This window comes from Lissotriton helveticus, chromosome 5_1 (assembly GCF_964261635.1).
Source record: "Lissotriton helveticus chromosome 5_1, aLisHel1.1, whole genome shotgun sequence".
Lineage (NCBI taxonomy): Eukaryota > Metazoa > Chordata > Amphibia > Caudata > Salamandridae > Lissotriton > Lissotriton helveticus.
In genome coordinates this window covers 931,355,266-931,379,670 of record NC_136065.1, presented here as the reverse complement: position 1 = coordinate 931,379,670, position 24,405 = coordinate 931,355,266, and the positions used below count along the sequence as shown (strand labels likewise).

General features: G+C 42.0%; 1 protein-coding gene across 3 annotated transcripts in view; it reads left to right on the top strand.

The window, feature by feature from the left end:
- Positions 1–24,405, top strand: part of EXOC6 (exocyst complex component 6) — a 1,337,279-nt gene that overhangs the window by 449,693 nt on the left and 863,181 nt on the right. For all 3 annotated transcript variants that reach the window (XM_078643405.1, XM_078643403.1, XM_078643404.1), the window contains exon 7: positions 20,722–20,877. In XM_078643405.1, the coding sequence (XP_078499531.1) occupies positions 20,722–20,877 (156 nt within the window). The remainder of the gene's footprint in view (positions 1–20,721; positions 20,878–24,405) is intronic.

Below are 24,405 nucleotides of genomic sequence, written 5' to 3'. Positions count from 1 at the left end.
TATGCTATAACACTTGTAGACTTTTTGCACTGACGCTAGCCTAAGTTGTTAATTGTTACAACGAAAAATAACAAAACTCTTATCCTTTTCTACTGTATAGCACCACTGACAATACAGCTCAAATATCTTGTTTACATGCATGTAAATGTAATAAGAAAGTGCTATTTATTACTGAACAAGCTTTAATAAAAACATTAAAAAAAAAAATAGTAAACCAGATTCATTAAGTGCATTTTGCAGTATCAAAGGACCTATCAGGTCTAACTCACATTAGGCCTGGCCAGCCTAAAAGTACAAGTTTATACACCAATTGGTAACGTGTACGAAGCAGTTTTGTTAGGCTTCAAAAGCCAGGAGAATTCCCATCAACTTCATATAGTTCTTTTCTGATAACCGGGGCCTACCAAACCTAATATCCCTATAGTCCTGGCCAAGATATAACAACAAGGCTATAGGCCAGTGATTGAAGTGCACAGTTCAGTCTTATCAGGCTTAAATAGTTTGATGGTGAAGTGCACTGTTCAATTACATTTGGCAGCAAGAGATCACAGTGGCAGATATTCTTTGACTAGGGTGGAGTGGAAAGGCTGCCCCTTTAGCAACCCGAAGTGCTAACGTTCAGTAACTTAAGTGCTTTCCTGGAGAATTTCACACACGTACCTGAGAGCTGTGCATCTACTCCACTCAAACATGCAATATTAGCTTTGTTACACTGATTTATGCCCAAATGTCGAAATTCTGACTTTAACCAGTAACACCTTAGACTTTTAGCCTTTTTAAGAAAGGACAAATGTAAACAACAAGCATCAATGATTCCTCCTTAAAGTTGCACAGTGGACAATTATGGTCAGAACAGGCTCCCAAATTTGTATGGTTTGAAGGTCTTAGTCCACATCTCAGCTTGATAACTTCTGCCTTTTAAAGGCCAGTTTCATAGTGCTGGATAGGTGTGAAGCTTTTTCCGGAACTTGATAGAAAAACGCACAGAGTTCTGCATTGGCCTCTCGTGCTAGCTCTTGCCTCTCTTCTTCGCTTGATTTTATTTTTGCATTTTTGGCTAGAATGTTGGAGGTTAACTTGGGAGGCAGGTTTTGTTAAAAGACACACTGTCCACCCAAAAGTTCAATTGAGTTCCTCACGTAGGCCTCCCATTGAACCTGGTTATCCTGGATGCCTAGCCATATCAATTCTTTGAGGCTTCCTTTGGAGGCTGCCTTGAGCTTAGCATAATAGCCTAAAATCCGAGCTTTTCACATTACTAATTGTTTTCATAGTCCAAATTCCATTCGTATTTGGGATAATGGAGTTTCCGGAATACCTAGGTGCTAACTCAGCTGCAGGCAAGCTTTCATAAAAGCTATTAGCAGTCATGGACACTCTTGCTCCTAAAAAATGTCACTATTCGGCTAGAAAAAGGCCTTCTGCACCTTGGTTTTCTGATAGACTGCGGAAGATGAGACAGGAGTGTAGAAGAAAGGAGAGACTGTGGCGTAGAGATCTCGCACCCTCGGGTAGAGAAGTGCATAAACAATGCTTGAAAGCATATAAAACAGCCATCATGGAGGAAAAAGGTAGGTACTATCTAAAAATCGTAGAGTCGCTCAAAACATCTAAGGAGCTTTTTAACATCCTGAATTCTCGTGTCTCGCCCACGGCTAATGACTCAGTGGTGCCGTAGCAGGAGCTCTGTGATAGAATCTCTACCTTCTTTTGCACTAAGATATCCGATATATATGTTCAGTTGGATACTTTGAATCGGAACAAGACATTAGGCACCCTACTTGAAATCCAACCGATGGATAGCTTCAATAAGGTGGCGCCTCCCAGCTTACTTGCCTTCCCTAAGCTACCTCCTGAAACTGTAGAGCACCTTTTAGAAGGAGTTAAGTCAGGATCACCTATGTATCCCTGTCCCTTGAAGGTTCTTAAAACTGCTAAATCCGCGATTATTCCGCACCTTACCACGGTCCTTACTTAAAGCTATTTCAGAGGGACAATATCCCCTGGCGTGGATGGCGGCAGTGGTTAGGCCACTGTTAAAAAAGCCCTCATTGGATCCGACGGAATTTAAAAACGTACGTCCTATTTCTCTCCTGCCGGGTTCCTGCTAAGATTTTGGAATCCCACCTGAACGTTCATTTAAGTGCCTATTTGAGGGACCACCACCTTTTGGATGGCTCTCAACATGGGTTTAGAAGCTGCCACAGCACGGAAACTGCCCTCACTGCGGTATTTGATAACATCAGGTCACAGGTGGATGCAGGACATACCACCTTACTAGTTTTACTTGATCTTACCGCAGCGTTCGATACCCTGTCCTCCTTGAAACTTGTGGAACGTCTCAGGAAGATAGGTATTGGGGGTTCGGCCCTGGATATTCTCGCCTCCTTTCTTAGGGACCGATCTCTAACCGTAAAACTGGGAAAGCTTCTACTCGGATTCTGCCTCCCTTGTTTGCGGAGTGCCTCAGGGCTCCTCCTTGAGCCTTACGCTATTTAATATCTATGTGGCCCCGCTTGCAAGGGTGGTGAAATCGTTTGGGTTGGAGGTGTTATCTTATGTGGACGACACTCAAATAATGGTGTCCATCACTCACAATGTGAGTGACTCCGCTCGAAACTCTAAAACCTGCATGCAAGCAGTCTCGTCATGGATGGTACAAAACTGTCTAAAATTGAACGGCGCGACAACAGAGGTTCTGATCTTTGGTGATAAGATGGACACTTGGTCAGGGGAGTGGTGGCCCGACTCCCTGGGTACATGTCCGTCTCTCAAGGTAAAAACCTGGGAATGGTGGTCGACAACTCACTTTCTTTGAACATGTAGGTCTCCAGGACAGTGGATACCTGCTTTGGGCTAATTAGGCTCATAAGGAAAATCTCACTGTTCCTTTCTTTTGCAGCTCGCAAACAAGTTGTAGTTGCACTAATACTATCCAGATTGGATTATTTCAATGCCCTGTATTTGGGCATTAACAAAGAACAGTTGTGGTTCCCGCTGCTGGTGCAAAACGCCGCTGCAAGGCTGGTGATGGACCTGCCTAAACATCACACCGTCTCATCTTCCCTTCTTTCGCTACACTGGCTCCCTATGGAGCGCAGAATCATGTTTAGAGCTCTTTGCCTCACTCATAATGCCTACTATGGCCTTGGCCCAGTAGGCATTAGGTCCTTATTTCAGCATTATGTCCCCACGAGGAATCTCAGGTCAGCAAGAAACAATCTCCTCATTGTCCCAAGGGTTAAAAGGACAAGATGGGGTGGGAGAGCTTTTTCCACTGCTGCTGCCAACGTATGGAACTCTCTTCCTGATGAACTCTCGGGTCTAAGATCACATACTCGCTTCCTAAAGACTTTAAAGACCTGGTTGTTCCCTGAGGGGCTGGTTTGAGTGTTTCCTCGTCTACCTGCATATTGCTCTGTATCTAGCGCCTTGATGCTCTTGGGCTAAGTTAGCGCTTTAAAAGTTGTATACTCATCAGGAAGCCGGAACAGGCGTTTGTAGCGTTCGATTTGTGCTTTATCCAGCACTGTGGCGATAAGATCTTTGAAACTCAGTGGGCCACAGGTTAAATTTGGCATAAACTTGGCATCAATTACTTTACAAATGCCTGTAAGGTCTGGGCCATACATCTTTTCTTGCCAGTTTTTCAAAGCTCATAATCGTAGACAGGGAGATTTCTTTTAGAGTGGAAAGCTGTGTTAGGTACGAGGGAGATTTCTTTTAGAGTGGAAAGCTGTGTTAGGTACGAACCACGCTGGTTGTGAGAGATGCCCAAATACTCTCTGCTTGATAATTGATTCAAATGTACATCAGTCATGAAAAATATGAATTTGTTGGAAGTATTGATGTATCTGGATCCACAGACCATGATTTTTGTTTTTGAATAATTGACTGATAATTTGTTTTCCTTTCAATACAAGGAAAGTGCATCCAAGGATCGTTCGGAGGCCCACAGCAGTATGATCAAATAATAACGTATCATCAGCATACTAGAGGCATTGGATATGAATGCCCACAAATGTGGGGGTGATGGCTCGGACTGAAGCTAGTGCATCATTCATATCAGCCATGTAGAGATTACAGAGAAGGGACTAAAAAGTATCCCTGTTTTACAGCAGTTTTGGTCCAAATCTTGTGTGTGGTATAAAGGCTGCTAATGACTCCCAATACATTTTCTGGGATACCCCAGTTGTGCAGCTTCTGCCAGAGTTTCGATCTGTCCACTTTGTCGACTGCACTGGTAAAATCGATGGATGCTGTGCACAGGAGAGGGGGCATCTTTGATGGAGAAGACTTCATCAAGGAGGAAAGAATTATTAAGTTGGCCTCTGTGCCGCGTCTGAAGCTCGATTGAGTGATGCGTATTAAAGCCTTTGAGGTGGCCCATCCCTCTAGCTGTTATTCAGAACTTTTGCAAAACATTTCCCATCAATGTCAAGGAGGGCAATTCATCTGAAGTTGGCTGGTTGATAATTTGCACTTTTTTTGTGAATTGGAGTTAATATCGAGCCTCTCCAACTGTCCGGCACATCGTTCGACAAGATACAGTTCCTAAAATTGAGGGCTTTGTAAAGAGGCCCATTCCTCAGATGCAGGTTTGAATATGTTGGTAGCCAGACAAGTAAATGTTACAACTAGTAAACCTTTAAGGGTGGATTAATACTGCACTGTTTTAAAGCCGGTAGAGAGTTTGAAGACCTGACATCATGAACAGTCCAAGAGACGGTCTCAGTCCCTTTCCGATCTAGGAGCCACATGAGTCACTCCCAGGTTTGATCATCTTTGCGCACCAAATCTTTGCATAAGTTGAAGAGGAAACACAAAAAATTCACATTGGACTTGGCCCCTTCTTGTAATTTTCAAACTCCTGAGAGGGCAAGTGGACGGTCCCATGCTTCTCGATCTTGTTCCAGAAGTCAATCAACATTAGAGTCTATCCCTCAACTTGGTCCGGCACAAGCCAAGTTTCTGGGGCACTCTGGGACACCACGACAGATCGAAAAGGTGTGCGAGGCCATGTTTTGACACTCATCGGATGCCTTCAGAACCTCTGGCATGCCTTTGGACCCCAAGGAGCAAGGAAGCCCTCCATCTGTTTTACTTCTGGTGGGTTTGCCTTCTGCGCCAGTTGGACCCTTCAAACCCATTACCAGGCCACTTTCAGCGAACATACCAACTGCACCCCCAGCTCTACAACCCACGTCATTTCCCGAAACGGCAATGCCGACTCCATCAACACCAGAGGAGGAGATGCCCATTGTGCTCTCCAACCCAGCACAATTATGGACTTGACCGAGACTGCGATTAGTTGCTGTAGAACCACAACCTGTACCGTTTGACCTCCCACCTCCACAAAAGAAGATCCCACACATTACATTGCTTGTTTGGTGCAGATTCCAACAACAATTATGATGCATGTGATGAAACTGGCCAATCCTTCCATGAAGACAGCTGGTATAATGATCTACAAGATGCCAGTGGCCTCAACACCTCTCCTGATTTGAGCCTCTTCACACTCCAAGATCTTGCAACTTAAGAGAGTGATTTTGCGGTAGTCATGCGCAGGGCACCCGACATTTTCAACTTCCAGCTCCTACTTTAGACGTCAAAACCAATGTCTTGACTAAAGTTCTCCAGCTTGGGCAAACCACTACTGAGCCCCTATTACCTTTTAGCAAGGCTCTAACTGATACAATATTAGGGGGATGGGCCAACCCTTGCTCTGCCACCGGTAAACAGCCAAGTTGCATGATGCCACCAACCTGCCCCGGACGACCCTGCATATTGTCTCAGCACCGCTCTCCCAAGAGCTTTGCGGTGCAGGAATCGACTAGCCAGACTAATCCAAACACTTTTCTGACTCCCCTAGAATGGTAGCCCAAAAGGGTAGAAACTTTTTAGAGGAGGGTATTTTCTACCAACAGTTTGGTTCTCAGCTCTATCAATGCTAGCTGTGTATTCCCACACTCTGTGATTCAGTGGTTCAAGTCCTCTCAGGTGTCCTGGAAAACCTCTGACCAGTCCTTGCTCAAGCTTTACAAGACGGTCATGACGCAGCCAAATTCGCAATTCGCTGTGGCTCAAACTCCACCGATTTCATTGGGTGAGCCATTGGCACCATTGTCTCCATTCATCGCCATGGATTTTCATGTCCAATCGTTCTTTATGGATATGCATTTAGACGAGACTCTCTTTTTGGGGACACGCAAATTTCCCCTCTGAAATGATTCAGAGCACAGGGCCACAGATCTAGCTGAGTTCTTGGCTACCCTCTACCCCGCAGCCTGGATGGTGACATTGGACCTGCAGGATGGCTATTTCTTTATACCCGTTCTGTGGGCTCAGTGGCAGTACCTGCAGTTCTTGATGGAAAAGGAGCAATTTCAGTTTGTTGTGCTCCCCTTTGGTCTCACCATTGCCTCTCAAGTGCTTCACAAAAGTGAGGAAAGTGGTAGCAGCACATATTTGGCGGTCAGGGGCCCTAGTCTTCCCCTACCTCGAAGACTGGATGTTGAAGGTGGGCTCAACCCAAGGACTCTTCAACAATCACCAGACTACGGCAAACCTTCTGTCATTTTTTGGGGTTTACTATCAACTTGCCAAAGTAACCACCTACGACTCCTCCTCGGATACTCCCCATCTTTAGAGACATTCTGGGCATGCTTTGGTGTTGTGCCTTTCCTCTGGAAAGCAGAGTCTAGGACATTCAGGCAATGTAACAATCTTTCAGCCTCTGTCCTGGATTTCAGTGAGGTCAAACATGAGGCTGCTGGGACAATGGCCTGCTGCATCCTGCTGGTCAAGCCCATCAGAATGCATATGTGGGCTCTGCAATGGGATCTAAAGTTTAAGAGGGCCCAACATCAAGCTACCTTTCCAACCACTTTCAGATTTCGGAGAAGACTGCGAAAGATCTTCATTGTTGTTAGTGGACCGCCCTGAGTCTGCAGCAGACACCTCTCCTTACCCCACCCAGAGGTGACAGTGGTGACTGATGCATCTCTTTTGTGTTGGGGCTGGGACCTAGGAGAGGTAAAGATCAGAGTTCTCTTGACTTCGGCTGGTGGCCGACTCCATATCAACCTCCTGGAGCAGCGGGTCATTTGCTTGGCGTTGAAAGCCTACCTTCAGTCTATCTAAAGGAGGCTGGTACAGGTGCATTTGGACAACTCCACCACCATTTAGTATTGCAGCAAGCAGGGTGGAGTGGGATCCTAGGCCTTGTGCCAGGATTCACTAGGTCTCGGGAAATGGCTGGTCCTTCAAGAGATTTTCTTAGAGGAGCTCAGCTGGCGACGCTTAGCGGATCACAAGTGGCAGTTACATCTTAAGAAGGCACAAGGTCTCTTCTGCGAATAGGAAGAACTGTGGCTCGCTCTAATCACCACCGCCAAGAACGTGCAATGTCAGTGTTTCTGCATTTTGGAGTTTCCATTGTGTCTCTCATTGGGAACGAGGTAAACCTGTACTCCTGTATGCCTTCCCCTGATACCTCTTCTGCCTCTATTTCTGAAGAAGATCGGGACAGACTGAGTCATTCAAGTGAGCCTGGATAAGACACGGAGTTATGGTATCCAGAGCTCCTGGGCTTGAGCATCTGTCCTTCAATCAGGCTTCCTGTCTGGGAGTACCTTTGGAAAGAGATCGGGCCCCTGAAAAAAGGATAAATACCCTATCAAGGAAATCAATTGTTTTGAAAAAGAGTTTAGCACCGGGCTCAGTGCTGATAAACAATAGGATTAGCGCGCGAACTCTAGACTCGCAACAGCAACATGATACACACTGAACCATACAGTTTAGAAAAATATTTTTGATTTTATTTATCTTTTTTTTTTTAATTTATAGATAGAAAAAATATATAAATAGATTCAAGTAATACATTAGATGCTTCAAGACACAAGTGGATGTACTTTACAACATATATTGCACTGGTTACAACTCTATGTTATCTGAACACAAGTTATAATGAGCTCAAGATTGTTTCTGCATAACACTGGTAGTGATTTGAGGAATACCACCAAGGCGTTTCGGCAAATGCCTTCTTCTGGATTTTCTGTACCAGTGAATACTGTGCTGAATTCTTGGTTCCTCGTTATTTGTTGAATTATGGATGAAAATGGCAACTCTGAGTGGCACTTTATCTTACATGCAAAGCATCTTCTTTAAAATGTCGTGGTCGGGATACTGGGATGGCTTCAACGTGTTCAACTTGTTTAATGTTATCTATATTGTCTTTGTTCTCAGTCCTTGATTCGATATCTTGCTTATTCCTAATGGTCGGAGGTCTCTTGAATATTTCTGTATTCCTATCTAAAATATACTGGGGTCTACCCAAGACTATATATTCCTTATTTTCTTTTTTGTGTTTCGTTGATGAATAAATTCATATGATACGACTCACGGGACCTGTAGTTTCTTGAGTCACCGTTTTCTACTTCTTTGACTCCATGACTGTTATGTGAGTTATTTCTGATCTTCCAAGGTCATCCGTTTAAAATATCAGGGCTTCGATAAAATCACGTTCTTTATGTCTGCCTCCGACCAATATTTCCGTCTGCCGAGTATCATGTTCCTGTTGTGAGTCTAGTGTTCGCGCACTAATCCAAGTGTTCATCAGCACTGAGCCCAGTGCTAAACTCTTTTTCAAAACATTCCTGTCCGGGAGTACCACCTGTTGCAGCATCAGGACAGGGTTTTGCACCTGGATCTTCACAGTCTCCACTTTCATTCATGGAGATTGAGCGGTGACATCTGAATACCTTTCACCTTCCTCCGAAAGTGATTGAGGTCATCCTGACAGTCAGGCATCCCTCAACGAAAACTGTATACACCTGTCAGTGGGACAAATTTGTGGTTTGGTGTGGCACATGCCAGATTGACTCCCTCCAAGCCAGGTTATCTGACATTTTGTTGTTTGTTGTGTCTCTCGCACGACAAAGCTAAGCTTTGGGCATAATTAAAGGGTACCTTTCAGCTCTTTCAAAGTTTTTACGGTTCCAGAAGCAGCCTTCATTTTTTAATTTTCTGGTTGTGATGCATTTTTGACAGGTCTACAACGTTTGTTTCCTGCCTCTCCTTTTGTCATGGTAGAGTGGGACCCCAACTTGGTCCTCACATATTTGATGCGCATTCTGTTTGAGCCATTTCACAGCTGCCCTTGTCAGCATCTTACCCTAAACACAGTATTACTCGTCGCCTTACCATTGGCACGGCAAGTGAATGAGCTGCAGGATCAAAGCATTAAAACTCTGTATACCACTTTATTTCCAGGCAAAATGGTTCTGATAACGAGAGAATCCTTCTTGCTGAAAGTTGTTACGCTGCTCCATATCGGTCAAACTATTACCTTGCCGGGGTTCTATGCTCCACTTTACCCTTTTAAGGAGGAGGAGAGACTGCATCTCTTGGACCCCAAAAGAGTGCTGGTACCAAAGAACACCGGGTGGACAATCACCTCTTTGTGGGGTTTGCTGAAGCAAAAAAAGGGAAGGCCACGCAGAAAAAGCCCATCTCTCGCTGGATCGTACTATACATAGAATTCTGTTACATTGGCTAAAAAGAGGCATCCAAAAGGACTGCAATCTCAGGGTCAAAGCTCCTACTTCTTGGTTGACGTGAAGTTCCAGTTGTGGACATCTGTAAGGTTGCTCAGTGGACATCACACCATACGCTTGCAAAGCACTACTGTGTAGGCAGTCGGGTTCACAGAGAGGGTAAAGTCCACATTTGTAAAGCGCACAATCACCCGTAAGGGTCTCTAGGCGCTGGGGGCCGTCGGGAAGATTAAGCGAGCTATTGCCCAGAGTCACATGGTGCTGGGCTAACCTGCCGCCGGAGCCGGGGATCGAACCGTGGTCCCCAGATTCTAGTGTCAGTCGCCCTGGCCGCGGCGCCACACCTCTCCCTTTTCCTTGTCATTTCACCCACTCAGTCCACCAGGACCATTTGATTTGAGCCAATACACAGACCTAGCTCTTACTGCTCTGCTCTAGAGTCAAAAGGGTAGGAATCTGTAGTTAGAAGTCTTTATCAGAAGATCAAATTACTTACCTTTAGTAACACTCTTTCAGGTAGAGACTCTTGCTAACTGCAGATTCCACGATATTCCTATTCTGTTAATTGGTCTCTATCCATTAATAATATCCCAAGTCTAGGAATCTGCACATTGGTCAAAGCCAACTTGCTGTTGGGGCGTGGACAGCCTCACAAATCAAGGTCAGTGCACAGGAGTGGCGCCTATATGGGACCCACCTGTCATGTCCAAAATGGGACGACATCAGTGCAGAGGTGCACTGCAGCACCTACTGGCATGCACAAGTACTGCTCAAAAGTTTACGTTCTAGTCCAACACCTAGGCAATATTCAAAAGATAAGGAAACTCTGGTTAGATAGAGTCTGTACCAGAAAGAGCATTACTGAAGGTAAGTAACTTGTTCTACAGAGGCAGGGTGTTTGCTTTCGATATAGTGAAAAGCATATGCCAAAGCAAATAGGTCTTTATGGGTGAGGAGTTATTACAGTGTGGTAAAGCCTGTGTACAGGTATTTTGTTACATGGATTCTCACAAATTACTGTAGTAAAAAAGAGTTTTGTGTTTCCACCTCTGACAAACCCTCTATGTAGAAGACTGTGAGAATATGAGCTAGACCCTCTTAGAGGGGCTTGTATATGGTTTTGCCAACTGTAATATATTACATAGTTGTAATTTTATGTATAGTATTTAGATGTATGTATTAACATGCCTTTTTGGTGAGGCCTGTCTGGTATAGCTGTCTACCAGGCTCTTGAAATCTGAAACAATCATATAAAATGACTTACATGCATATACATACCTAAAGGGGCTTTGTGTCATCCCTTTTCAGCCATTGGTTTGTTTGAGTGTCAGTCACATGCTTCTTCCACCCATGACAGCATAGATAATTTGAAAATGGGTCAGCCCACTTCAGTCATTGGTTCAAATGGCTTGCTAGTGACTGCAGTTTGCCTTATCACATGCCCATCTGTCTAAAATTGATTGTGCTTCAGTGCCATGGCTTGTGCACCAGTCCTTTAGTTTTCCACCTTCTCTTTTATAGGCCAATTTTTTTATTTTTATTTCATACCTTCATTTATTTATTTATTGAGAGTGGCCAACAACTTTCCAGATAGCACTACCAGGTTGCACATTTCATCTGCAGTGCACCGCATGCCATGTGGCCACTGCTCCTAAACTTGGTGGCCATTAATGAATGGTACTTCCCCTAGTATATCATTGCTTTACTGGTTGAAATTTACGGTAAACCTTGTTGAAACAAATAGCTTTTTGTTTAAAGTGTCAATATATGCAAACACAAGTATGGACAAATATTTCCATACAAGGGCCAATATGAACCATACTGCTTGGTTTTCACAGGGCATGTTAATGGTGTTGGTTGTCTAGTGTTTATTGGGTTGAAATTTGTGGTGGTTTAGTATTGGTGGTGTTATTTAAAAAAAATATATATATATATTGGTGGTGTTATTAGTTGTGGTGGTATTGTTCTTATTAGCAGTGGTATTGTGATAATGTTACATTTGTGATGGTGTGTTATTTATGGAAGTATTGTTATTGTTTATTGGTGGTATTGCAGATGGCGGTTTTGGTATGGCTGGTATTAGTGGTGGATTTGGCTAGTTGGTGTTAGGAACTTATGATGGATTTGGTGTGGTGGTATTGATGGTGGGTTTAGTGTGGTGGTATATATATATAGTGGTGGAATGAGTGCTAATATTGTGGTGGTGTTTTGATGGCAGTGGTTTTGGTGTTGGTATAAGTGTGTATCAAGTTCCCCTGGGGTGGCGCTACTCCTCGACTGCTCCCCTTTTTAAATAACACTGTGGGAGAACTGAGTCGCTTTTGCTTTGTGCTTATATTATGAGGAAATGAGTGACAGGATAATCCGTCTTAGGATCCTGTTCTGATGCTCCTGGTGTTGCTCTGGTTCTGGCTGGAGTACCTCAGGCCTTCGTTTTCTCCCGGTAGGCACAAGGTGCGTTGGAAACAAAAGAAAGAAACCACGAATCAGTTGGGAATCCTCAGGCTTCTTATAGCAGGGAAGGGGCTGTGAGGGGTTCACCAAGCTCGACCACCATGTGAAGAAAAGAAAACAAAACAGACTGTGTCCTCCCTCAAAGGATCACGCGTTCCCTCCCCGTGATATAGAAAGCCCCCGTATAAGGTGCCGTATCTGCTCCAGCCACGCTCCTCCTGGATAGTGGCGGGACGTCGCTTGGTGTGGCTCTTCTCCGGGCTCCTTCCCGTTGTCAGGCTCCTCCTGTTGCACTTCGGTTCCTCTGGCGGGGTGGTGGCTTCTCTCCAGCTCCTCAGGCGTCCTGCACACTCAATCGGATCCTCTCTCTGGTTTCCCGGCAAGCACGCCCCAGCAAGCGGCTCTTTCCATCTTCTCCTCGGCGTCCATCACTGATAGGATGGTTCGGGATGATGTCATCACCTCAGGCTCCACCTCCCGGTCTGTCCATGACGGATTAAATGGGCTGCTCAGGTTCTGCACGTGAAGCAGTAACAGGTCAGTTTCCGTACAGTGCCACGACTCCTGGTCCCCAGAGGCCTCCTCACAAAGTGGTAGTGATTGTGGTGGCCTTGATGGAGATGGTGGATTTAGAGGTAGTATAGGTTATGTATTGGTGTTGTTATGGTACTAGTATTGAAAGTGGTGGTGTGTTATTGGTTCTGAGAGTAACATTGTTAGTAATTGTTTGCATTTGTATTGGTATAAGTGGTATTGGTGGCTGTGGTTTTACTGTTAGTGCTATTGATGGTGGTTCTGATATCAGTGGTATTGGTGGTATTTATGGCAGTGGGATTGGTTCTTGCGGTGAAATGTGTGGTGGTATTGGTAGTAGTGTGGTGTACTGCTATTGTTGCTGATGGTATTGGTGATTGTGGCGGTGGTAATGGTGGTGGTGATAATGGAACACCTTCTGATTGCTCTTTGTTTATCATATCAGGAGGGCCTGACCCCAAGACGGCTTTTTGATGCTATGTACAAAAAGCTATTTTGAGGCCTTGTTAAAGTCAGGCTTGTACTTGAGTCTTGGCAATAGCATTAAAATGCGTGCTTCGGTAAAATAAATAAAAAAAAAGATTGCTGTTGTATACAATGCATGTATGAGGTTCTGACTGTGACAAAAGGGAGATGATTGTAGATACTTTAGATTTAAAATATTCACTCATGTATTTTAGTACAAGCACGCTGTAGGAGGCAGAATGCTTGTGTCTTATGGATTTCCATAACCGGGCCAACTATTTATGGGTGCTTTTCCTGAGCATCTTAGCCAGCCCCCCCCGAAGTTTGGGCCAGTCTTAAGCTGGCCTTCCTAATTTGCACGTGCCATTGCATTTTATCAGTGAGGGTTAATCCTAGATAATCGAAAACTGTAACTATTTCCAGTGGTTTCCCATCTAAGCAGGGATTTGGATGTGTGGAGTCACCTGCATTAAAAACCATATATTTGGTCTTTAAAGACTTTATCTCCAAACCCCTACTTTTGCAGAATGACTGGAAAATATCTAGGGCCCGCTGAATTCCCATTGGGGATTTGGATAGTAGCAAGGTTTTGTCGGCGAACATCAGGGCCGGAACCCTGTGTTTCGCCAACCTGAGGGCATCTACATCCCTCCCAGCAGTCAAGTCCTCCACAAGGCCGTTAATAAATAGATAGAAAAGGGTTGGGGCCAAAACACACCTCTGCCTTAGCCCTTTATCTATAGCTATAGGATCTGCGAGCGCATCATTTTACCATATCTAACTTGCGCATGGTTAGATTTGTGAAGCCGCTTCACCTGATAACAGAGGTACAGAGGGACCCCCATACTTGCTAAAATGGACCACAATTTATCCCTAGGGACCAGGTCAAATGCTGATTTTAGGTCCACAAAGATCAGATAAAAGCTGCCACCCTCCAGGAGCACTGTCTTCCAATAGAGGAGTTGCAGCCTTAGAATCTGATCTATTGTGGACATCCTTGTTCTAAAACTGGCCTGGTAGGGGCTAAGTATAGAATACTCCTCCATCCATCTCTCTAATCGATCCAAAAACACTCATGCATAGATCTTTTGAGAAACATCTATGAGGCTAATTGTACGATACTTAGCGGGGAGAAGTGGAGAACCCTTTTTGTAGATAGGAATAATCTCTGCCCCCAACCAGGTTGTCGGAATTAGCATCCCCTGGAGAATAGCATTAAATAGGCTCCAAAAATATGGGGCCCAAATAGTAGGTCCGTTCCGAAAAACATCACCTGGGGTCTTGTTTAGGCCTGGTGCTTTAGCGGGAGCTACTCTGTTCAACGCATCCATTATCTCTTTTAAGGAGATTTCTGGGGCATTGTGGAAAGATTGTTAAAAGCAAGTTAGCATGCCCATAGCTTGTCCTGACTCTTCCTCTCCCCTTGCATATAACAACTTGAAATGGGCCCTCCAGATTTCTGCCCCAAGATTTAGCTCTATTGCCGATTTACCCTCTTTGCAGCCGGTATTAACTAGGTTCCAAAAGGTCTGCATATCCCTAGAAAATAAAGCAGCCCTCCTGCTTTCCTATTTATCACCCTCCCACTGTTTTTTTGCTGTATTCATTGTGTTTTTATAGGCTATCCGCCTATCTCTTATCATTGGTTTGTCCTTCCCTGTGATTGCTAGGATCCATGATTGCTTGACCCTTCGACAATCACCATTATACAAGGAGTGGCCCATAGACACCTTTAGTTTAGATTTTACAACAGGGAAGAAGATGTTTACCAGATCACATACTAGGTCTTTATGATTCCTCCCGATTTCTGCTAGGGCTGTATTAGAGACTGGTATATAACTAAATTGATTGGCGACCTGAAGGTATGGAATAACAATTTTATAGAGGGAGGCCAAATTATCCTGGGAGTTGCAGATGGCCCCTCATTTCACTCGCCTCCTACAACCAGTCAAAGTTAACCTGGACCCATTTAAATGATTACCTACTTGAACAGCCGTAGAGCAAGGTGATGCCATCTCTAGGACCAATGCTTAATTAGCATTACAATATACATTAAATGAGTATAATATACTCAAAATATACATTATATACCATATACTATAAGCAACTGGATTTGCAGACCGCTACACAGTCTTCCCATACATCCAAAACATGCTTAATAACTGATGCACTATACACTTTTCCTTTCAGGAGAAGGTCACCCCGCAACCAAAATGCATTTCAGGGCACTGAGATTGTAGGACACTGAGACAGCACCTGACTGCAGGAAATGCCCCACTTCATTCAGGCACTACTCACACACCTCCACCAGTTAACTAGAGTGCAATGTGATAGATTGAATTACTGTACTTGGATTGGATGTTGTACTTGTAAGTTGCTGAACACCTGCCCTACATAAATATCCTCACAACTAAAAATTAATTATGTAAAATCTGACAGTTTCAGGTTCTAGAATCTTTTGTGAAAAAAGTTATTGCTGGTACCGTGCCTGGTACCATTCACTTTGTCATTTGTGATGTTAAAGTAAGAAAATAGTTCTGGTTACATGGTTACTATGATTTTTGTTTGAAAAGGGATTTGTTGTGAGGACGAAAGTCTATATTAAAATACAAGTGAACATATATCAAGTAATGCTTTATGTTAGAAATGGGGGTCTCTAGTTGGCAATGGGTTGCACCTTTGTCCAAATAGGGACCCTTCTTCCTAGTAAGGGAAAGGGGGATACACATCTAAAATAACACCTGCTCACCCCTTTGGTAGCTGGTCATGAGCAGACAGGCTTATCTCAGAGGCAGTGTGTAAAGCATATGTGCACATATACAGTAATACAGTGAAAAAACTACAAATGGACACCACATCAGTTTAGAAAAATATGTAATCTTTATCTAAACCAAACAAGACCAAAACGACAAAATCCACAATACTGTAATCAAAAGATGACTTTTAAAAGGTAGAAATAGTTCTGTTCATAGAAAATGGTGGATTCACCACTTTCAACACAAAGTACCTTGGATGCGTCAAAAACACAAGCAAAAAGGATCGCAGGGAAGGTGATGTATCGGTTTCTTACACACAGGGAAGGTGATGCATTGATTCTTTGCTCCGGGGAAGGTGATGCTTCAGTTCCTTACTGCTGCGCAGGGGAGGTGATGCGTCGGTTCCTTACCGGAGAGGAGGTGATGCTTTGGTTTCTTACTACGTGGGAAGGTGATGCGTTGGTTTCTTACTGCTTCCCCCAGCGATGTGACAGACCTGGCGCCTCAATGCGATGTCAGGCAAGATGTTATAAATAAACTCCCCTTTTCTCCTATGGGCTAGAGAGCCGTTCAATAGTGAAAAACGAAATTGGCAGTATTTCACATATCAGGACATGCCACATACCTCAGTACATGTCCTACCTTTCACTTACACTGAACCCTGCCCATGGGGCTACCATGGCCCTACCTTAGGGGTGTCTTACATGTAAGAAAAGGGAAGGTTAGGACGTGGCATATGGGTGCACTTGCCAGGTCGACATGGCAGTACCAAACTGGGCACAGATACTGCAGTGGGAGTTCTGAGTTACATTTACAGGCTGCTCATGTGGGTGGCACAATCAGTGCCCCAGGCCCACTAGCAGCATTTAATTCACAGGCCCTGGGCACACACAGTGCACTGTATTAGGGACTTACCGGTAAATCAGATAAGCCAATCATGGAATCACCAATCCGTAAACACAATTTTCAGGGAGCACTTGCATTTTGGCACTGAACAGCTGTGGCACCGTGCCCAAAGCATCTAGACCAGCAAAAACGAAGTCCAACACAAGTAAAAACACAGCAGTCAAAGTCAAAAATATAGAAGAAACCCTCGCCAAGGATGCCAGGTCTAACATTCATGTTAATATTTTTCTTATAATTTTCTTTACATACTTTTAAAATATCATATTTTATGTAAAGTTTTAATGCCATTAAACATATTTGAATGCTGACCAACCTGAAAGATATTTTTTGGTTTTGTTCACAGTTAGATATCCCACAATTCAGGGCTTGGAATTGAAAATGTTTTACTAGTTCCTTACAATCTTACAAACTCCTGCATGGTGGCTTTGCACATAGACCAACACTTTTGGGAATATTTTGCCTTTTTTGTGATGTTTTGGTGTTCTCAATTTGCATCTTCGTGGATATGAAAGAGACTGAATTCAGTTAAAAGGAACAGTTCCAATTGGTAGAAATGAGCCTCTCTATTCTTAGTCATGGTGAAGCCTTTTTTTGGAACCGTGCCACAACTACGGATGAAGTTGCTAATTTTGAAGAAATCGCTTATTACAGTGGCCAGTTTCCTTCGAATAGATATTGTGGCTGGAGCATTGTGAACAACATATTCCCTTTGAGAAAAGACCTGCCACTGTTTGTATTCCTATAATGGATGACAAAGGTTGGCCACCAGTGTAGGATGCCAATGGCTCCCATTGACACAGGCATACACCTTACAAACAGTCTATCAATTTTGTTTATTTAGTTGTCAGCCATGTAATCTCGAAGGGCGAGTAGTCTACCTAGTAGACATGAATTGTATCTGATCAAATCTAAACTCAGGAGAATTTGGAACTTCTGTGCATGGTCATTTGAAAGATGGTGTGTATTTCTGCTGTTCCACGATTAATGTCAAAGGATTGTCTATAAACTGATCTTTTGAGGTCCTTTCTAAGCATGTAATGTATATCTTATGTTGCTATTGATGAGTTGTTTCATAGCAAAGGATCCAGCACCCTGTGATTTTTAGCGTGCCAGTTCTTGATGGACTCAGCGCATTGGGCCAGAGATAAGACTCTTACACCAAATTACCTTGTGTACGTTATAAAATCACTCATTGACAACTGCATTTATCCTAAGAATGAAGGGTCAGTTTAAAATTAACAGGGCACCGATGTTTATAACCATCTTTCTTGGTATCCCAGCTAAACTTAGTTGCCTGTTCCAAACTAAAATGTTTTTATAATTCGATCCACCACTTATCACTACTGTTTTGACATTACCTCTATTGAGATACACAAATTACCATCATCTGGCAGTTTTTATATTCGAAGTTTTCTACGATGCCTTTCTCTGCTCCACTTCTACTCCCAAGGTGTACGACTCTCTTGATTAAGTACTTAGTACAGGTGTGCATTTTTTAAATCAACACTAGAGATGAGCAGAATGGAACCAATGGGCACAACAGATTATGTCTCTCATATTGGTTTGGACTGCTTCAATTCCAATGAACTGGCTGTGGTTTATGAGGAAGTCATCTGTTGTGTCCATTGTGGTTCCTAGCATCTCATCCATTGTGGCAAGTGTTTCAGAAATAGCTGCTGGTTCTTTGACAGCAGGTCTTAGATATGCGGATTAACTCTTCATACATGTCTTAACCCCACTGTTAAGTGTTGCAACTGTTAAGTATCCTTACCCTAAGAATCTTGCTTGGTAATTGTAAGTTTGTCTCCACACAATAGTAACTTGGTGCTCTGGGTTATTAACTGAGTTCGCTAGGTATTCTGCTAATTTTGTTAAATGTAAGATCGCCGTTATAGAACTTTGCAACCATATTTTATTTCTTAAAATTCCTGTTAGTGTGATATTATGGTTTAGGAGGTCAATTATTGAGGACAATGTTCATGTTTTGTTTAGTATAAAACAGTAGTTCACCAAGGACTCATTCAGAAATGATATTTTTTTTTAAAAATAAGTCAATTACTATAAACAGTGGGGGTTCTATATGAACCAGTTAGTCATTGGCTTAGCATTGTATATTTAGGAATCTGAACTCAGAGGCATACAATAGGGACACAGTTCAAAATGAGAACTCTGTGGCCCCAGTGTTCAAATAATATAAACGAGTATAGCTACATGTGTTTGTATATATAGTGAAAACAAGCTACTATGTTCTGAGCTATAAAGATGGGAGACCTAAAACTACAGCTGAGAAAAGCAAATGATCACCAAAGACCCAGCCTGATTGTGGTATTGCTGATGACGTTGCAATGTCTCGGAGTATATTATGAGGTCATCTAAAGACAGAGAGGAGAGAAAAGAATTGGGACATCGTTGTGAAAGTTAGTAATTTAGATCTTTAGAAATCAACAAATGTAGAGATAATTTTAAACAAATAGTTCAAAGTTTTGTTTTAATTTCCTACTAATTTGTTTTAATCACTGAACCGCAAACAATTTCAAATTAAATGTAATTATAATATATAACAAGCAAAGGACATTTTCAGACATTTATAGAACCGGTGACAGATGTTATAACATCCCTGACAGCCTTTGAAACCAATTTCAACTTTTTAAAATAATCCCAAACTCGTGTTTTGAACCAAAACAGATTTTGAAAATCCAGAAAGTAGTTGGTGTTAACTGGTATACCACTTTTTAAGTAGTCTAAATATATTGAAGAACCTGCTAATTAAATAGTTCAAATATTTTTTTTTAAAACCCTTAAAGTACTTGTTCAATTAAATCTATATTTAAATTTAAAAAGTACTCAACTAAAATTCCTTTAACAAAAAAAGTATTAGAAACATTCTAGCTCGTTGTCACTCTTGAAGAGCTCCAAAAGAAATTTGATTTTCTTTTTACAATTGCAACTTTATACAACTTTTAACTATCAATTCCAACTTTTTAAAATGTTTTATAAAATGGTTTCATTTTTTAATAACAATTAGAATTTTTAAAAATATGTGTAATGGTTTGTGAATAACTATGTACTCATTCCTGTTGTTTGTAAAGCTGCTCTGTGTTTTTTTTTTTTTTTACAGATGTGAGCTTTCTGTTTCATATGTAAAAATATTCTCATCAACCATGTATCCTAATATGTACTTAGTAAATTGTGGATAGCATTGGGAATTTATGGAAAGTATAAAATTAATCAAGCCTGTTCTTTCATTTGAAATAATTCAATTTGATTCAATATATAGCAACATTGTATTCATTGATAGAATATTTGACCTTCCATGAGGATATTAAAACGATTTCCTCACACAAAAATGTTATTTTCTGTTTTAGGAAAATCCAATTTTGAATTGGTTCTGTGTATCTTTCTCAAGTAGTTTTTGCCCTTTTTATTATGATCTGTGTGCTATACACAACTGCTGTATCTCAACCCATCCATCCCTACATTGCAAGTGGAGATGTTTCTGCCCAGCCAAAGTAAATCTTTTATTGTTGGAGTGAATTGTGAAAGGCAAGCCTTTAACTGCCTTCCAGGAAAAGGGGCACAATATACTGAGAAAGTATGAGCAATGAAAGTTAAACTTGCATGGTCTAGAAACAGAGAGTTAATATCATTGGAGTAGCTAAATTACTGCCCAAAACAATTTGAAGTTAAGCAATCTACAGCAGACAGAATAAAAGGGCTACTAAATGGGTATGACTGGTTTTCTAGGCTCATTTGCCTGATCTTCTACTGTTTTTTCTACTTCGGTATATGTGTATGGTATACCTCTAGTTTAGTCTCTGGTACAACATGCCGTTTTAATTTGTCCACCTGTTGCAATATAAGAAATATAGCAATGCATGAGTTAAATGTGTTTATTTTATAAGATGTCCATATTCATCATTTTAAATTGATAAAATGATTTATAATATCTGAATTGTCAGGGGGGATATACTGCTGTTTTGTGTATCTAATCAATACAGATTGTGATGAGAGCAACAGTGACAAGTACCAATTATACTTTTCTAATACAGGCACAACAGCAGAAATCGTTTAATATTGCGCTGCATAAACAAACTGGTACGAGCTACGGAAAGTCTGGCTACACAATAAATGATCGGATCCCAGACCAGGAAAACAGATTTAAATGGAAACAAGCCTCTGAAGATGATTATGAACCTGAAGAAGAGGTGATTGGTCTTGCTACAAATCGTTCCATTTGAAATTGCTTGTAAGATAAAAGGCTGTCATCATCTTTCAAAAATAGGCTTAAAATACTGTTCCATTTTATTAGTGAGCAAAGAAAGAAGCTAAATACTAAACAAAACAATATCTATACCACAAAACTGTATTCCAAACCATATTTTTGAGGAATTGTATAGGGTTGTAAATCAACACAACTCACACTGAAATGCATGTTAACGTGGGCCCGACCAAAGACACTATGAAAGAATAGGCAAAATGAGGAAGGAGTAAAAAGGGCGGTAAAATGAGTGTGTGGTATATTGCGTCTTTGAGCTTTATTCCTACTGAAAACGTGTTACAGGAGGGCATGCAGAATCAAGTGAATAGGATAAAGGTGCCAGGATAGCATTGAACTCGAAACTATTGAAAGTGATCCAATATTTCCAGTGCTCTCTTTCAGTAGGGTATGGAAGGTCATTAACACAGACAACACTTGCTCTTAGAAATTTAATTCTCAAGTACAGCATTCTATATCAGATTGATGGGCCCGATGTAGGTAATTTTATTTTACCACTTCTTAAATACCGAATCATACCGATTCGGTATTTAAGAAGTGGTAAATATGAAGGGGGGAGATGTAGGTATTTCCAGATGTGGAAATACCGAATCGTTAAGATTCGGTATTTACCGAATCTGGAAATACCGAATCGGTATTTCCTATTGATTCCTATGGGCTGTGAAGCCCATAGGAATCAATGGGCAATACCGATTCTGTAATTACAGAATCGGTAAATACCGATTTTAGCAAGGGTGCAGGGGGTGTCACTTTGACACCCTCTGGCACCCCAAAAATAGGCATGTGCGCCATGTGGCACACAGACATGCCCTAAGGGCATGTCTGTCTGTCACATGGCTAGGTGTGCATGCACACATGTGCATGCACACCTGAATTCGGTATTTTAACACCCAATTGGATTGGGTGTTAAAATACCGAATTTGTAGGACCTTTGGGACTCTGAAGAGTCCCACCTACATATGGATTTACAGAATCGGTATATTTACCGATTCGGTAAAATACCGAAGTGGTAAATTTACCGAATCGGTAAATATACCGATTCTGTAAATTCAGAACCACCTACATCTCAAAAGCCAAATACCGGTCGGTAACGGCCGAATTCGGCTGTTACCGACCGGTATTTGGCTACCTACATCTGGCCCATAATCTTTAGACCTCAGAGGTGAGATAGGATCTCAATTAACACATCCAATGCTTTACTTTGGGATTAGTACTTGGAGCTTATTCTGTAGTTCGTTATAGAAATTAAAGGTTTGCATAACGATGTAGTGATGATAAGTCATTTTGATTCATTTGGGAGTGTAAGTGTATAAATATTGCTGCTAAATCCACAAAAGGTTGGAGTTGAACCACTGCTGGACAAAATGCCTATGTCATTAATGAGGGTGAAAATCAGTCCTGTGAGGACAAACGTTTTCTGTACAGTCGATGACTTGGATAAATAGATGACATCCATTCCTTGATAAGGACTAGACATCCTTCTTCAGAGCATGTCCTCCAGCTAAACCACTTACAGGTAGAGCTAATTGTTTTCTGTATACTTGCTGCAATGAGACTGCAAACGACTTTTAGGTCAACGCAGCATCTGTTCCTAGACTGTATGTTTCTTGGACTGCTAAGGAGTGTGACATTTTGCCACTTTTACAGCCACCATTGAGACTTCCTATTTCTTGGCTAGACAGTATATGCTTATTTCTGCTGAATATGCATTCCATTTTTAGCTGTTGTCATTAAAATTGCTGTTGTTTCTCATGAATTCCCTTTTTTTTCTTTTGATCAGTGTTATTAGTTAAAATGTATGTTCCACAGGTTTAAAATAAATATTTACCCCTTGCATCTCTCCTGACCTGCAAGGTTGATATTGGTTATAAGTCTACTACTGCACTGCCTTTTGTTGTTCCTTTCAATAAGATCCTTCTCCAGCGCTTCCTTTGACCATCTGGTGTAATTTACTTCTTTCATGCCCAGTGTTGTTAATATATAGAAGTCCAACATTTTGCTCTCTCTTGCTAACATTTGGTGCAAGCAAACCCCACTGCCACTCCAAACTAACATCAGGTATACAATTCCAGCGGTTCCGGATGTTCAGAATAGCTGAATCTATAACAAGGCCTGCTATTTCCAAAGCAGAGGATTTAAGCTGTAGTGCAAAATCAGTCTCTATAAGAGTTGTTGTTCACAGCATTGTTTGTTTATTTCAATGTCTTCATTTTCCTAAAGGTACACCACACTAGTATATATTTAAATCCCTGACACCCATTATTGAAACATATAGTTGTCTTCCAGGGAATACTCATCAATAGTCATAAGCACTGAATACACGGAGCATATACAAAAATACATATATATGTATGTTTAGAACCCCAAGTACACAGTACATCCAGAAAAAAACATACATATATACATGTATACACACACAGATATGCAGCCTTTAATATGTCTAATAGACTGAACAGCCAAAATTACATGGATTTCTGCTGTAAGAAAATAATATCACATGTAAATAAAGTAGCAAAGAACATATACTGCAGTAGTGTTCAACAGCAACCGTTTATTTTCATAAAGAAAAACAGGTAATTGCAGGCAAATTGTTCTTAGACCGCATAGATGAATAATTATCCCCGTATAACAAAAGACTTGGCACCCTGCCTTTAAGGCTCCAGAGAACCTGGACACCGTGCCTTTAAGACTTCCAGGAGCCCCCTGCTCCCATCATTTACCACAGGTGACAGTTAGATCAGTTCTTTTTTCCGGCTCCTTCTGTGAGGATCCTGGAGCTTGAGCTCAGTCTTTTTTTTACTTTTTCAGTCAGAAATTGATTTTCTACAACTTCATTCAACGTTTTTGAAAGCTGGTATTAGTTTTTAACTATTTTCTGACATTTTGACCATCTTTTTATGTCAGAAATGCCATCTTTGTTAGGCAAATGTCCTTCCTGTGGGAAGAAGATGGTGAAGTCTGACCCTCACTCTCTGTGTATTGTGTGGTTACCATCCTCACACAATCCACTGAAGTGTTACTACTGCTAACAATTTTCTAAAAGAACTCTGCGTGACAGAGAAAAGATCAGGCTGCACGCATCTATGGAGAGAGGCAGAACCACCAGTGGCCTTGAGTCTCATTCTAAGAGGCCTTCCTCTCATGGACAACAAAAGAAGAACAAGTCTCCTTCACCTGCTTCCAGAAGAAAGCCGATTTCAGAGTGTTCGCCGTCAAAATTGGCTTCAGAAAAGCGGGTAAGCCATTCTAGGACGTCGAGGGACAGATCACTATCGAGGAGACAAGAACCGGCATCGACGCAAAGTAAGTCGACGTTGAGGCATGCTTCGGGCTCGAAGCATGTGAGCGAAGACCAGTGTAAGTCCATGTGAAACATCAATCGAAATCATAACACCGATCGATGTCGAGATCTCCGCCACCGTCTCGAAGGTCGGCGTCGAGGAGTTTGACGATGAGA